Source organism: Podarcis bocagei (assembly GCF_964188305.1).
Source record: "Podarcis bocagei genome assembly, chromosome: 2".
Taxonomy (NCBI): Eukaryota; Metazoa; Chordata; class Lepidosauria; order Squamata; family Lacertidae; genus Podarcis; species Podarcis bocagei.
This window is the reverse complement of record NC_138126.1, coordinates 116920038-116936130: the sequence shown is the minus strand read 5'-3', so window position 1 is coordinate 116936130 and position 16093 is coordinate 116920038. Positions and strand designations below refer to the sequence as shown.

At 43.5% G+C, this 16093-nt stretch overlaps 1 protein-coding gene across 3 annotated transcripts in view; it reads left to right on the top strand.

Annotated features, from left to right (window-relative positions):
- The window catches only part of DIP2B (disco interacting protein 2 homolog B), a 196378-nt gene extending 183574 nt beyond the window's left edge, over positions 1-12804 (top strand). For all 3 annotated transcript variants that reach the window (XM_081181251.1, XM_081181250.1, XM_081181252.1), the window contains 8 exons: positions 130-298; positions 1442-1612; positions 2513-2574; positions 4335-4392; positions 5087-5161; positions 5581-5758; positions 7056-7179; positions 8643-12804. In XM_081181251.1, coding sequence (XP_081037377.1) covers positions 130-298; positions 1442-1612; positions 2513-2574; positions 4335-4392; positions 5087-5161; positions 5581-5758; positions 7056-7179; positions 8643-8895 — 1090 coding nt within the window. In that variant the 3' untranslated portion in view covers positions 8896-12804. The remainder of the gene's footprint in view (positions 1-129; positions 299-1441; positions 1613-2512; positions 2575-4334; positions 4393-5086; positions 5162-5580; positions 5759-7055; positions 7180-8642) is intronic.
- Positions 12805-16093: the final 3289 nt, after the last annotated feature.

Below are 16093 nucleotides of genomic sequence, written 5' to 3'. Positions count from 1 at the left end.
GGGGGGGTGGTTTGCATGTGAGCACCGAAGTCACCATCAGGAGAACAGGTTAGGCAGTGCCAAGTGAATGGACTCCATCCACTTCCAAAAACTGATATATATTCTCTTGTCTGTGATCTTCCTTGGCAGTGTGTACTCTGGTCACCAATCCATCTTAATTCCTCCTATGGAGCTGGAATCCAACCTTTTTCTGTGGCTCTCCACTGTAAGCCAGTATAAAATACGGGACACTTTCTGTTCCTACTCGGTCATGGACATGTGTACAAAGGGGCTTGGGAATCAGGTTGATGTTTTAAAGGTAAGAAGCTCAAGCACGTTACAGTAGGTATTGGTGGGAATTTGTTTCCATTTTAAAAAAATACATTCTGGTTTTCAGACTGTCACAATTGAAAATTTGGATATCTTCCTTTTGTAAGGAGCTTTTTTTTCTTAAGGTTTATCTGGCTATCTGGTGTAGGCATCTTTGAAATTCAGTTTAGAAACATTGAGCACAATCAACTGAGAAATTATTCTGCATAAGCACCATCGAAATGAATGAAGAAGCTGCACAAGAGCTCTGCTATTCCTTTGGGTTCCTGGTGTAGAAAAGTGCACTTGATAAATATTTTAAATAAATAAACAGAGTACAGTATCTAACTCAAAAAAGATAGTGGCAAGGGAATGTTGCTCAGAAGGCAGAATCAAAAAGGAGCAGCATGGTAGATTTTGCATTTAAAAGTAACAGATGCTGCTCGTTCAGTCCTCTGGCGCAAGATTATTTATTACCTGTTATAGCCAGTTGGTTCATCAAACAAAACTAGTAAGATTTCTGCTGGGGTGGGATCAGGAAAAACTCAGCAGCCAATGATTTGCTTCTTAGCATTACTTAGTGTGTTCTGTACAAATGAGGCCAGTATTCAGGCTTGACCTGCACTCTTTGGTGTCAACTGGATTTTTGTCAATGGTGAGTTGGGAAGGGTGAGTCATTGGACCCCATTGTTAGAACTTTTTCTTTTTGCTATGTTAGTGTGACCAGATGGATATCTTGCCATTTGCACAAAATGCATATTGTTTTAATGATTACCCAGCAACCCTGATGGTACATACTGATCTGACTCTTTGAATACAGTTCATATCTTTTGATCCTTTGAGGTTTTTTCTCTTTTGCCATAAAATGCCGAGTGTGCCCTGGACTCCCATATCTGCCTAAAAACTACAGGTTCTATGGGAAAGGTAACACTGGTACATTTTGTCCTTACATTTCTAAAGGAGTAGATCAGGAGTATTAAACAGATATTGCTGTGCCAGTGATTTCCTAGTGATCAGGAAACAGTGATAGCATAACAGAGAACCTAATTATGCATTGCAGGCTACAAAACCGGGGTGCTAAATGGAGGACTGGCTAACATTGCCCTTGTTTTGCCTATTAGAAGCTAACTAGTTTCATTGTGTGTATTGGCAGGCAAGAGGCATTAACCTGTCTGGTGTCCGGACCTGTGTGGTTGTGGCAGAAGAGCGTCCACGTGTTGCCCTTACTCATTCCTTCTCCAAGCTCTTCAAGGACATTGGCCTCTCACCTCGTGCAGTCAGCACCACTTTTGGGTCAAGAGTCAATGTTGCTATCTGTTTACAGGTAACAGTGAAGCCTTGTTGGTTTCCTTATTGGGTTTCAGGGGGCCCTGCACAGTTGATGTATTCCCAACCTGCAAATCCAGCCTTTGAAGGACGCTTTGTTCTGATTTACACCGCTATTTTCACTGACCTCTCGACACCTTAGATTGTTTTATAATCTAAGAGCTGTTTTTCCTGCTGTGAGCACAAACAGTTACATCCACTTACACTGCTGAACAATTCAAGAGATCGCATTTGCTCGAAGGAGAAGAAAGGTTTTTAATCAGTCAATAATAATAATAATAATAATAATAATAATAATAATAATAATACAGCTGTATCTTGGTTCTCAAACTCCTTGTGACTAAAACATTTTGGCTCCTGAATGCCACAAGCCTGGAAGTAAGTGTTCCAGTTTGCAAGCATTTTTGGAAAGCTGAACGTCCTACGTGGTTTCTGCAGCTTCCGATTGAGTGCAGGAGGCTCCTGCAGCCAACTGGAAGCTGCGCCTTGGTTTTTGAACGTTTTCAGAAGTTGAGCGGACTTCCAGAATGGATTCCATTCGAGAACCAAGGTATGACTGTAATAATAATTTTATTATTTATACCCTGCCCATCTGGCTGGGTTTCCCCAGCCACTCTCGGCGGCTTGCAATACATAAATACATACAGAAGGAAGTGGGTGACCAGTAACAAATGAAAATCCATGTGATCTTTTCTTATATGCCAATGTGTGTCACACACAGACACATGCACACATATTTATACACGAGAAAGAGCTGCTCTCTGTTGCTTGTCTATCCTTCTGTATGCACTCTGAGCCTTAGGCATTTGATCATCCACAGAAGAGCTTCTAATTATTACTTGTCTCATTAGGAGTAGGAACTAAATACACATAAAAATAACCTCTGTTAATGTTTTAGGGAACCTCAGGGCCTGATCCTACCACGGTGTACGTGGATCTGAAATCCTTAAGACATGACAGGTACTACTACTATATTTATCTATTTATGTATTTGTTTTATGTTGTTATTCTGTAACCAAGATTGATGATGCAGATGCACAGTGATTTCTCAGATTTGTGAAAACGCCACTGAATTTGAACAAGCTGGTGTTTACCTTCTATAAGGTAATGGCAAGCAGTTTGGAGAGAGTGCAAGGCCTCTGAAAAGGAGAGGGAGGGCGAGAAGCTGGGTAGAAGAAACCACACACACACAAAAATCATTCACAGACAGTTGTTCTCATTCTTTGCCTAAAGTCAATTATTCACCAGTGTCTCCACCAACTCCATAGTATTTAACATCCCATATCTGAAGAACTTCACCCTCCCTCCCCAAAAAAGTTACAGTACAGTATTACAAAAACCAAATAGTGAATCTCCTCTGCCAGTTTTTTTTATTTACCCGCTTCCCTGGTTGGTCTTGATGACCAGGAATTCCACGCAGGCAGGTGCATGGAATTCCCTGCAGCTGAGTGTGTGGGCTGGCAAAAGAGGAACAGAGCAGCCTGTCCCTCCTTTAGCCAGTTTGCTTGGCTTTCATGCTGGCCTTGAGGGAAAGGAAGGCCCTTCCCCTGTGAACAGCAAAGAAGCCGAGCGAGCTGGCAAAGGTGCTCAGTTTTTCTTTTGCAAACTCTGGTGTGTTTCCACTTTCCCTTCCTTGCTGTATAGGAAGCAAAGTAGAAACACACCAGAGCAGGCATGGACAAGTGGAGCGATCCGTGAAACAGGAGACAGAGTGTGCTTCACGTCTTCTCTGCCATTAAGCTGTATTTCTAGTCTAGCCTGCACTGTTTTTTACTTGCCTGGTTTTTATTCATAAGAGTTAAATGTTTTGCAGGCTAGCAGCTTTTGTGGGACTTGCTAACCGGGCTGCCGTTTCCATTTGCCCTAATCCGCAGTGTTCTGGTTCCAAGTAGTCCAGCTAATGCTGTTTTACCAGCCTTTCCCTCCCTCGTTTGCTCCATAGGCATCAGAAACTATTGTTCAGAAGTGACTGCTCTTTAGGTCTTGGGTGCTGGACTGTGATTGATTCATTTACACACACACACACACACACACACACACACACACACGATGGCATGGCTTGAATCTGAACTGGAAGAAAGCTCTGGGCAGCATTCACCTACAAACCCTGTCATCAGAAGTTCTGTGCAAGAGCTTCTGCTTACATGGCAGAGGTCCGCCCAGCTCTTCTACCCTCCATCCAACCCCCCCCCCCCGAAAAGTACACGGTGCAAGAGGGAGGGGGCATGTTCTGTCTGGGAAGCTGATATACTTATGCATAATGTAATAGCATAATGTTGAACTTCACTTTATGCTTGGCTACATTTAAAAAGTTGTCCAGAATACTGGAAGGTAGGGTTGCCACCTTTCTTCTGACAATATACAGGACAGGACGGGGTGGGGCGGTAGGGGGGAGATTCCCCCCACCCAATCTGGTGCTGAAGTGACTTCAAAGCAATCCATTACAATCTATTGCAGCCTAACAGGATCGCCTCTCTGGAATTTGTCATACACAGGCACGCACACCCACCCACGAATTTGCAAATTTGACTGTCCAGACAGACAAACTGTACTTACAGGACAAACTGTATCAATACAAGACATAACATTTTACATTGAAATATGGAACAATCCTGTATTATACAGGACAGGTGGCAACCTTACTGGAAGGGTACTTTTATCATTTACTTACTAAACTACAAACACATGCATTAAAAAAATTATTCCATCTCTTTCTCCAGAGTGCGGTTAGTTGAAAGAGGTGCTCCACAGAGCCTGCTTCTCTCAGAGTCAGGCAAGGTAATGTCACATCTGTTTGTGAGTTCTTGGCACGCAACCAGACAGTTCTGGGTCCTTGAGAAATGTTTCCTGCATGCCTGTAGAATAAGGGGACAATGGAACAAATTCAGGCTTTAATTGCATGTGATAGAGAACTTTTAAACAAACTCCTCTCTGTGTTATCAAAAAGGTTGTTTCACAGATTTGGTGTATCTGGGCCTGAAAGTTATCCTTTTGGTGCCACTTGACACATTACATTTATTGTAGCTTGTACTGAAGATTTTTTAACATATGAATTAGACCGGCTGAAGTAATGTTTCTGAGTTAGATTTAGAATAGGGCTTCTCTCTGTGTGTTTTTCACCTGAGTAGACAGCTGGTGTCAGGTGGGCAACAATAGTTATCCTCAGTGGCGTAGCGTGGGGGGTGCAGGGGGGGCCGGCCGCACCAGGCGCAACATCTGGGGGTTAGGGGGCGCAAATCCACGGGTTAGGGGGCGCAAATTACTTGCCTTGCCCCGGGTGCTGACAACCCACGCTACGCCACTGGTTATCCTAATGAAATATACCTCTTCTTTGCTATAAAATGCCCTATTCTAATTGCTTACATTATAATTGTGGGCATCAGAGCTGCATCATACCCTGAAAAGTTGAAGACAGATTTGTAAAACCTGAGTCACTAATACAATTTTCAAGCCTACTTTTCATCTCTCTTAGATACTGCCCGGGGTCAAGGTGATAATTGTTAATCCTGAGACCAAAGGACCAGTTGGGGATTCTCACCTTGGAGAGGTATTTTCTGCCTTTGTTTTATGTATGTATTTGATCCAGTTCAGTCTTGAAGAGCTCCTTTTTGTTTCACAAGGGTGTTCAGTTGATCATTTCAGTTGATCATTTCAGATTTGCAAGCTGAAAATTTGCATAGCAGTGTTAAAGGCAAGTGTTTTGTTCAGCCGGCTGAGTTTGCATGTGGGCATCTTTTGAATCTCAAATCAAAGTAAATACGTTTTAGAAAATTGCATCCATTCTGAATGAAGCTGCGTTCCAAAGAACACCTATACAATTTGGCAAGTTTGAATTTAAAGGGTTTTGCAGGTCAAATGTGCATTTGTATTTTAGCTCTTTCCTTTCACTTCAGCCTGTTTTATTGCAAGACATGTCTTTGTTTGATCTCCTTTAAGTATCAAGTTCTGTGTTTCTCAACTTTGCAGATCTGGGTGAATAGCCCCCACACTGCCAGTGGTTACTACACAATCTATGATAATGAAACCCTCCAAGCAGATCATTTCAACACCCGCCTGAGCTTTGGTGACGCTGCCCAGACTCTCTGGGCACGAACAGGGTACCTTGGATTTGTACGCCGAACTGAGCTCACAGCAGCCAGTGGAGGTAGGACAAGACAGTCCTTTTCCCCTCGGGAGAAGGTTCATAAACTTTGGATTGCAGTGTGCAGATAGCTTCGGGGGGGGGGGGGGACATTTTGCAGCTAGCTTATCCCTGAATTTATTTGTGTTTTTTTCAGAACATGTGCCTGTTTTTCTTGCAAGGAGGTTCCCAATTGCATGGAATAATGTGATCTAAAAATATATATACTGTGTAGCTTCTTTCTTAGCTATCGGTATTTAGGGGGGTGGCACTTGGGACACGGGTGGTGCTGTGGGTTAAACCACAGAGCCTATGATTTGCCGATCAGAAGGTCGGCGGTTCGAATCCCCACAACGGGGTGAGCTTCCGTTGCTCAGTCCCTGCTCCTGCCAACCTAGCAGTTTGAAAGCACATCAAAGTGCAAGTAGATAAATAGGTACCACTCTGGCGGGAAGGTAAACGGTGTTTCCGTGCGCTGCTCTGGTTCGCCAGAAGCGGCTTGGTCATGCTGGCCACATGACCCGGAAGCTGTACGCCGGCTCCCTCAGCCAATAAAGCGAGATTAGTGCCGCAACCACAGAGTCAGTCACGACCGGACCTAATGGTCAGGGGTCATATTATAGCAGGCGGGTGGGGCAGGGGAGGAAAACACTTTTCAGCCCAAGGGCCACTTTCTGGGCATTGCTTGTGATTGGTAGCTGAGGCCAGAGACCCAAAGGGGGTGGAGCAATGGATGTGACCCATACCTTTTTCTACAGCAGGCTACAGCTGTGCAGAAATCAGTGGTTTCTGCACACGCATACCCTTCTCCATCCAAGGAAGCAAAGAGGCATTACGACGGTTTAAGGACCCTTTCCAGCTAGACAAAAAACCACAAGGAGGGTACAGAGAAGGGCAGGGGGTGGAATCCAGAAGCCAGATAGAGAGGCATTGAGGGTCCCTACCACCATGGGTGTAGCCAGGATTATTGTTAGGGGGGCAGGACTTTCGTTGGGGCAGAACCAATGTGATTGGTCAGTTAAGTATTTCTATTGTTTTACTTGATCTAAGGGTGGCAGCTGCCCCCCCCCGGCTACACCCATGCACACCATTACAACAGAGGGCAAATCTTTTATTGCTTATTTCTAACAGAACTGCCTCACTTTTTTTCATTTATAATTTTTTTGGGGGGAGAGGTGAAGTTTTTAAATTATTAGTTCACTTCATAATGTACATATTGTCTCATATGTAATTATTGAGGGCATTTTTGCTACCCTCACAATCACTTACTAGCTCCGTTTTAAAGAATTTGTACATATAATATTTATTCTTTCCTCCCCAGAACGCCATGATGCACTGTATATCGTAGGGGCATTGGACGAAACTCTTGAACTACGGGGCTTGCGCTATCATCCAATTGACATAGAGACCTCAGTTTCTCGGACGCACAGGAGCATTGCTGAATGGTAAGGCACTCTGAAGCTTGTGTCCCACCCCCCACCCCCCCAACATTGAAATGAAAATGCATTATTGTTAAGGTAAAGGTTTGGAAGTATAACACAGGGGCACCAATTGTAACAGCAGGATCATAGCAATCTGGATTCTTGGCTGTTCCATCTACACACTGGGACACTATTAAGCTTGAGGATAATATTAGTTTTGAGCTTTGGATGACAACTCCAAACATTCTCTCTTCAGTGCTGGTATGCAATGTACTGCAAAACATTAAGGTCCATTTCACATGTTACACAACAACAGACCCAAGTATGCCACAGAACATATACTGGTCAAAGAGTGACAGTCAATCCCATCTCCCTAAGGGGAATACTTGTATTATACACATGTTTTCAGATTCCTGTTAGCTGCATTCACCCTTAACATTTTCAGGTGTACATTTAAAGCACGTTGTGAGTGCATTTCCCCCCTTGTAATGCATGGTGTAGGGACACGGGTGGCGCTGTGGTCTAAACCACTGAGCCTAGGATTTGCCAATCGGAAGGTTGGCGGTTTGAATCCCCGCGATGGGGTGAGCTCCCGTTGCTCAGTCCCAGCTCCTGCCAACCTAGCAGTTCGAAAGCATGTCAAAGTACAAGTAGATAAATAGGTACCGCTCCAGCGGGAAGGTAAATGGCGTTTCTGTGCGCTGCTCTGGTTTTGCCAGAAGCGGCTTAGTCATGCTGGCCACATGACCTGGAAAAACTGTTTGCAGACAAACATCAGCTCCCTCAGCCTGTAAAGCGAGATGAGCACTGCAACCCCAGAGTCATTCGCGACTGGACTTAACTGTCAGGGGTCCTTTACCTTTACCTTTTAATGCATGGTGAACTTTGAATTTTAAATTAGGTTCACTAAATGAAACGAGGAAGCATCCATCTACTTCAAATTGTTGTTTTCAGAGGATGCATAGACTTGTATCCAAAGATTTGGTGACAGTTTGGGCCACATAAAGGGCTTCTAAGAGAAAAAAGCATATCAAGATCTAGTTGCTGGAAAATAAAGGGCAACATATTCCAAAGGTGCAATGTTTTTTAAGTGTACAGTGGTACCTTGGGTTACATACGCTTCAGGTTACAGACGCTTCAGGTTACAGACTCTGCTAACCCAGAAATATTACCTTGGGTTAAGAACTTTGCTTCAGGATGAGAACAGAAATCATGCAGCGGCGGCACAGCGGCAGCAGGAGGCCCCATTAGCTAAAGTGGTGCTTCAGGTTAAGAACAGTTTCAGGTTAAGAATGGACCACCGGAATGAATTAAGTTCTTAACCCGAGGTACCACTGTAGATGCATTTATCAGTGGCACAATTTAAGGCTGGGGAACCTTATGTTCACTGGCAAAACCTGACACAGTGGAAGCCTTACAATAGACGTGTAAACTTTGTTCCTGTAAATGTGTATAATAAATTATGGATCTCTTAACTTTTCTCCCAGTGCCGTATTCACGTGGACCAACTTACTTGTGGTGGTTGTGGAGCTATGTGGCTGTGAGCAGGAGGCCCTCGATCTAGTCCCTCTGGTTACCAACGTGGTTTTGGAAGAACATTATCTAATTGTGGGAGTTGTGGTAGTGGTCGATCCCGGGGTGATTCCAATCAACTCCAGAGGAGAGAAGCAGCGCATGCACCTCCGTGACAGCTTCTTGGCTGATCAGCTGGATCCCATCTACGTAGCCTACAATATGTAATTTGGGGACCGTGGGGCATAGTACAGTTTACAAAGCATTCAAGGACCAGTGAAGTATGTGCAAAGAAACAAACAAAACCTGGTTAACAATTAGTGATTATCGTTGTGAAGCTGGACCATGCTATCCTACGGTCTTCTCTCTCGTGGGCTGACAGCGATGGACTTCTCGAAAGGCAGAAGATGGCAGCCAGTGAAGAACATTTGGATTGCAGGATGTTGGCTTTACAGACAATGGGAAGCTGGCCTGCATGAGAAAACAGCAAATTAATAAGGCCTTTACTGTAGTGTAAACTTTTTCATCTGTTGTATATATTTGTATTTTTTCTAATACTGTTTTAGGATTATACGAGGGGAGGGTTTATTTAGTTAAGATAACAATCTGCAAGAACCAGGTCATGTGAGTCCTGCTCATTCCTAGCCCCCCCCCCCCAGTAAACAGTGTGCTTTGCAACTTGTAAGTTAGCTTAATTCTGTAGTCTGTTAATAACGGGAATCACACTGCTTACTTAAAATTGTGCCATGACCAAATCAAATAATCCACTGAACTGAAGAATTACTTATTCGTATAGATACTTCTTGAATTTTAAAAAAAAAGGATTTTGCCTATATTTTAAATATGTAAATAATAATATGCATAATTCATTTATTTAGAAAATCGGCTCAGATAATGACATATGAGGTAGACATTGTTTTAAGGATTTCAGTATTGGGTGGAATTCAACATCATGCTGTGGCGAATGTCCCGTCGGCACTAGTCCTGCAGTTTACCAGGCGGAACAATCCTTCCACTCCTGCCACCCACTGTTCACCCAATACCCCTCCCACAGGCAAATTTCGGGGGGGGGGGAGCCCTGTTGTGTGCAAGTAGAAGCCCTCACACAGGGCTTGCACTGTCCGGACTCCTTAGGTGAACCCCACCCAAAGTCCTTAAAATAAATCAAGTGTGTTTTTGCAATTAATGCAAGCAATGCAGATAGATTGTCCATTCAGTTTTTACTGTTTAGTTGCTGGCCAGAGTATGTCATAGCATGTAGAAGAAACTGATATTTTAAAGGCACATGTTTATAAAAGAGGCTGACCTCCATAAGCTTTAAAAGCGTTTTATAAACAACAAGAAAAATTCTGCAACTCTGGAATGTTTAATATAACCTGTATAGCCTCTGCATACTCTTTGTCATGAATGATGTGTAGGCAGGTCACCAGTTTTATTAGAACCACTCAATTCATGGTCCAAATCATGATTCCTTCTTTTCCTTCCTTGGTTGTGCATAGTAACAGGTGCAAATGCCAGAGCGACTTTCATTTAAACTGGAAAAAAAGCCCTGCCCGTTATCTTGAAGCTTGCGCTGCTTTCTGGGTGAGACTTGTTACTGCAAAACAAGAGCTTTGGCAGAATGTCTTCAAAGCAGGGACAGTTGCAATTCTGTTGAAATAGTGGGGAAATACCTCTCCATATGTTGTTGTGATTATTCTACTCCAAGTGACTGATCAGTTTCCAGCGTTCAAAGAATTGATGACAATAGATGCCTTAAAATGTGCTGGAACATCCATTGTCTGGGAATGGTTTGCAGTCCCCTGTCTTCAGTGAGCTGGGAAAAGCAAGATTTCAGTCTTTTTATTTAGAGCCTCACTTTTGTGATTGTGCCCTTATGCCTATTCTTTCCCACTTCCCCTTCTGTCTGTTTGTTAAAAGAACACTGAAAGCAGATGCCAGAAATGGTGACAACTCTTCTTGGGCCATTTGTGGTCTATGTGTAAATAGTTAGAATATTTTAATAATATCTGTTTACCCACCCTGTAACAAAGTTAATGTTTTTAGACATTTTTAAGAGAGATATAAACTTGGATTAAATCCTAAACTACAACAGCTATATTAAGTGCAGCTCTGACAACTATCCCTTAAAACAAATTCCAAATGTATACTTGAAAAACTTTCTGTACAAACTTTTCAAATAGTTCTTTTATGACCTGATGTATTGATATTTAGACAGAAAGCTTTTAAATATATTAACACAATATTTACGGTTATCTTCTACGGTCACACATAATGGTGATGGGATGTATCATAAAACAAAGAATTATGGCAAAACTAGGAACAGGATAGAAGGGGAGGTCCATTGGTTCAAACTGCTGAAATATTAACTACTGGCTCATAGCAGAGACGGTTTTAATATTTTGCTTTATCAGTATTTCCACAGTGTGGTGCTGCTACATAAATACAAAGCCCTCTATGCTGAAATAGTTCTGGCGTGTCATTTGCAATGGTTTGGAAAAGAAACACACACTTGCTATAATTCAGCATGTGAACCACACAGTACAGATGGGCTTTAGCATCTAACATAGGTGCAATCCTATGCATGTTTACTTGAAAATACGTCCCACTGTGGCTTACTCCCTTGTAAGTGTGCTTAGGATTGCAGCCTAAATGTCCTGTGCACCCCAGCCCTTATTCTTAACTGCAATGTTGGCTTTTAGGAGGTCTCATTTTTTGTAATAAACCACTGTCTTAATGCCTTTCCACTGAATGGAACGGTAGCGTGTTCCCTTGGCAACAATTGTGGTGGGTTTCCGCCCCACACCTATGTGATACCTTTCCACACCCCTTACACTATCAATTCTTCTGAGATGTAGCATAATAGAAATTTTGTGTTCAGCACAGATAAACTTGCTAGAGTGGCATTTTAGAACTTCCAGTCTGGAAGAACTAAGCTGTATTCTGAATTATGGAGGAAAGAAACTTAACCAGTCTCCACCAGTATAACTTTCACCCTTGATCTGATTGTTAAACCAGAAAGAAAACAAATGCTTAGTGTGTGATTTTCATAGATTGCTATCTTCTCAAAAGACCTAATACTCCTGGGATTTCAATTTTGCTTTTTAGGCCTGGGACCTCCGCAGTGCTGCATAATAGTTTGCCTTCAGGTAACTTATACAAAATGGCTGAGATTCCAAAGGAATGACTGTGGAATCAGTGTCCTGTTTATCTGAGCTGTGACACTGATTTGCTCTGCGTGGCTTTGGGTATGTTATTCCATGTTCTCCATCAGTACATGAAATAGAGCAGCTTATAAAATGGAATTCAATAAAGACACACTTCTCCATAGGTTTTGCTAAGGGATCTATCTGGAGCTAGTTTGCCCTTAGTTCTCCTCCATATAACTGCCCATGTTAGGGATGAGGCACTCCAGAGGTTGTTGGACGTCAACTCCTTTCAGCAACAGCCAGCAGGGCCAATGCTCTAGTTGTGGTCCCAACATCATCCAGACAGCTGTGGGCTCCCCATAACTGACCTATGTGGTGGTGGTGGTTTCTAGTGAATGCAATGGGGCAATCCAATGTTGCCAGCCCAGTTTTTGTTGAATTTCCATATTAGCTCAGACAATTGTGAACCTAAATAGAATGGGCTTTCGACAATTTCCATGGTTATGAAGCAATTTGGAACAGCTGTTATCTTGAGAGTTGGTTTACTACTATGAACATACAACTTAATGACAAAAATGTCTCATGTCTTACTTTCAGACGATTTCTGCTCTTGTTAATTATGTTTGTAACTGTACTTACTATTCCAACCATGTTCATTTTACACTGCTTTTCTGATTTTAGTCCACTGTGTAGTCAAGAATGATGGGCCGCGCTTTACTGTGCTGGAGATATGGTTGTAAAAAAACAAAACAAAAACCAATGTTCATTGTCTTTAGCCCTGAAGGCATTTTTCCTTTTGTTGATGTCAGTAAGTTTACCATTGTCAGATTCAAATTACAACACTGTAATTATGTATAAAGTTTTTTATTTATTTGAAATTAGGTTTTAGATATACTTTTTTTAAAAATTTAACATCTGGCTGGACAGTGTTCCATTAACGCATTGATTGTGTCTCCTTTGTCTTGTGTTAATAAATAATGATGCCTGACTTATTTTATTACATTCTTACCAATATTTTATCCTATGCTTTCTTCAAGCTCAAGAGTGCTGTACATTCTTGGTTACATTCAACGTAGCACTAAGGAGATCGTTCTATCTGGAGCCATTCCATCTGCCTGATAGAATGATCTTCCCTCTCCCTTCACTGCACCATTCTGGGGTTCTCCTGACCAGGGTAGATTTGGGGAGGGCACGGGTTAGGATGTGCAGGAGGAAAAGATGGGAGAAAGTCCCATCCCACTAGTGGCAATTGTTACACTGGCTTCTACTAGTGCAATAGTTTAGGTCAGTGGCACCCTGGGGTGCCTTGAATGAGGGCCCCCATCCCTCTTTCCTTCCCTCCCTCCTCTGATGCCCTCTCATGTCTCTGCCTCCCAAAGGCTTGCACAGCTGTTTGTTGCAGCAGACCTGGCTACAAGCTCCCCATGCGAATGGTGCCTCTGGAGCTGGCCAGGGGGTGCTGGTTGCCAGAAGCTGGTGAGGGAGACCAGGCAAGCAGGTGTCGCACTGGCATTTCTTGTGCTTTCTGTGTGCAGTGCCTGCCTGGGAGCTGAGTGCCTGGTGCCAAAGGGGAGCCACAGAAAGAATGTACAGTGGTGCCTCGCAAGACGAAATTAATTCCTTCTGCGAGTTTTTTCGTCTAGCGAATTTTTCGTCTTGCGAAACACGGTGTCGGAAAAGTTTTGGAAAAGCTTCAAAAATACCAAAAACCTCAAAAAAGGCTACCACACCGCGTTCTATGAGTTGCTCCTCGAAGTCAAGTCGCAACTGTATTAACGGTGTTAAGAAAAAGAAAACAAACTTGCAAGACGTTTCCGTCTTGCGAAGCAAGCCCATAGGGAAATTCGTCTGGTGAAGCAGCTCAAAAACCGCAAAACCCTTTCGTCTAGCGAGTTTTTCATCTTGCGAGGCATTCGTCTTGCAGAGCACCACTGTAGTTGGTCAAGGGAGCCGTAGACTGACTTTTGCAACTTGCTTTTCAACGGATCCTCCCCCCCCAAATAGCAAAGTAACAACAATAGCAAAACGCATCAACGTAAGAGCAGCTGCAGACATTTTAAAAGCCAGATAATCACTCCAAACCCATACAGATTACTCCATATACTGTCTAAAAAAGTAATCTTCACTAGCCTTGGGTGAAATGAAAGAGAAGGGGTTAAGTGGCGCTTTCACAGGAGGGAGTGCCAGGGTCAGTACAAGAAGGAAAAAGCCCTGTCTTGTGTGCCACCAACTACTGTATACTTCTTATGCAGTTGGGATATGGCTCCCTTGCCATATCTCAGCAGACGAGCAGTCCTTAAAAATATCCTGGTCCCAAACTGTTTGGGTCAAGGGGGCCCTCAAAATGCAAAAAAGGGTTAGGATTATAGGGGTTTAAAGGTGGTAAATCCACATTTTGAAAAGCAAACCAGGAGTCAATGCAGAGGTAACAATAGAGCCCATGCTCTGGAAACAAAAGCCCCCATCAACAGCATTCTATACTAGCAGTATGTTCAGAAGTTTTCAAAGGTAGCTCCACTCAAAGCGCAATGCAATAATCTTCATGATGTCTGATCACCACTACTACCACCACCACCACCAGGATTATGATGATCGCAACAGTGGTCCAAGATCAGGATGTTAAGCAGGTTTGTCTTTTCAGGCATAACTTGATTATTCTGCTAAGAGTTCTGGTCTACTAACAAAAAGTGACTGGTCTAGATTCCACATGACCTTTAGAAGCTCCTGTTTACCGTACTTTTCAGCTTGAAGATGTTTAGGTACAGTCGTACCTTGGAAGTCGAACAGAATCCCTTCCAGAAGTCCATTCGACTTCCAAAGTGCGGCTTCCGATTGTCTGCAGGAAGCTCCTGGCACGCAAGGCCTTATAAAGACCTTTGAAACTGCCACCCTGTAGATCAAGACCACCCCCAGAAACATCATACATGCATCACAGAAGGGGTGTAACCTAAGACCACCCCCCATATACATCCTACCTACATCACAGAAAAGGCAGTCTAAAACAGAAATTTGAATGTTGTTTTTCTCCTGTCATTGTTTATCTCCTCTCTGGTGGGTTACTTGATTGGATTGCCTGGGAAGCCTAGCCAGTCTTTTGTAATGATAAATACTTACCGTATTTTTTGCACCATAACGCTCACTTTTTTCCTCCTAGAAAGTAAGGGGAAATGTCTGTGCGTGTTATGGAGGGAATGCCTGCGGTTGGAATGCCTACGGATTTTCCTCCTCTAAAAACTACGTGCGTGTTATGGTCGGGTGTGTGTTAATAGAGCGAAAAATACGGTAGTTCCTGGGCAAGGTCTCAGGCCCAGGAACTAAGAAAACATTTGCTCAGTTTAGGAATCAAAATGGTTCCAGGTTTGTCTTCCTGTGCTGATCTATGTACGTGCTTGGTTGGTACACTTATGAACATTACCACATATCTAAGACTATGGGACGCAGGTGGCACTGTGGGTTAAACCACAGAGCCTAGGACTTGCCGATCAGAAGGTCGGCGGTTCGAATCCCTGCGACGGGGTGAGCTCCCATTGCTCGGTCCCTGCTAGCAGTTTGAAAGCATATCAAGTGCAAGTAGATAAATGGGTACCACTCCAGTCGGAAGGTAAATGGCGTTGCCATGCGCTGCTCTGGTTCGCCAGAAGCAGCTTAGTCATGCTGGCCACGTGACCTGGAAGCTGTATGCCGGCTCCCTTGGCCAATAAAGTGAGATGAGCGCCATAACCCCTGAGTCAGTCACGACTGGACTGGTCAGGGGTACCGTTACCTTTAAGACCTCAAAATTCCTATCACACCTTCCATGTTAAGGAAATAATGCCAGATCAACCCCATGCTTTCTCTTGGCTCAAATAAAGTATACACAGATAGGATCACGCTGCAACCCTGTGCTCTTATTTATTCGCTGGAATCAGCCTTTCCTTAAGAGATCCCAGGGCAGTGCAAAGAATAAAAGTCGGCATATAAATTCAATAAAAATTCTGTGAACCGCCCTGGGATCTCTTGAGGAAAGGCGGCATATAAATTCAATAAAAATTCTGTGAACCCCCTGGGTCCTCTTAAGGAAAAAGGCGGCATATAAATTCAATAAAAAATAAATTTAATTAAAGTACATTTGTTCCTAGGCGCGCGATAACTGGCGGGACTGCGCAGCTTCACGACCGCCAAGATATCAGCGGCGCCCTGAAAACTCTACCGCACGCGCAGCCCTGCCGCTCTATACTACTAACGCCCGCGCCTCGGTGGTGCCCCGAGCGCTCGCGCAGCGGCTGCTCTAGGCTTCA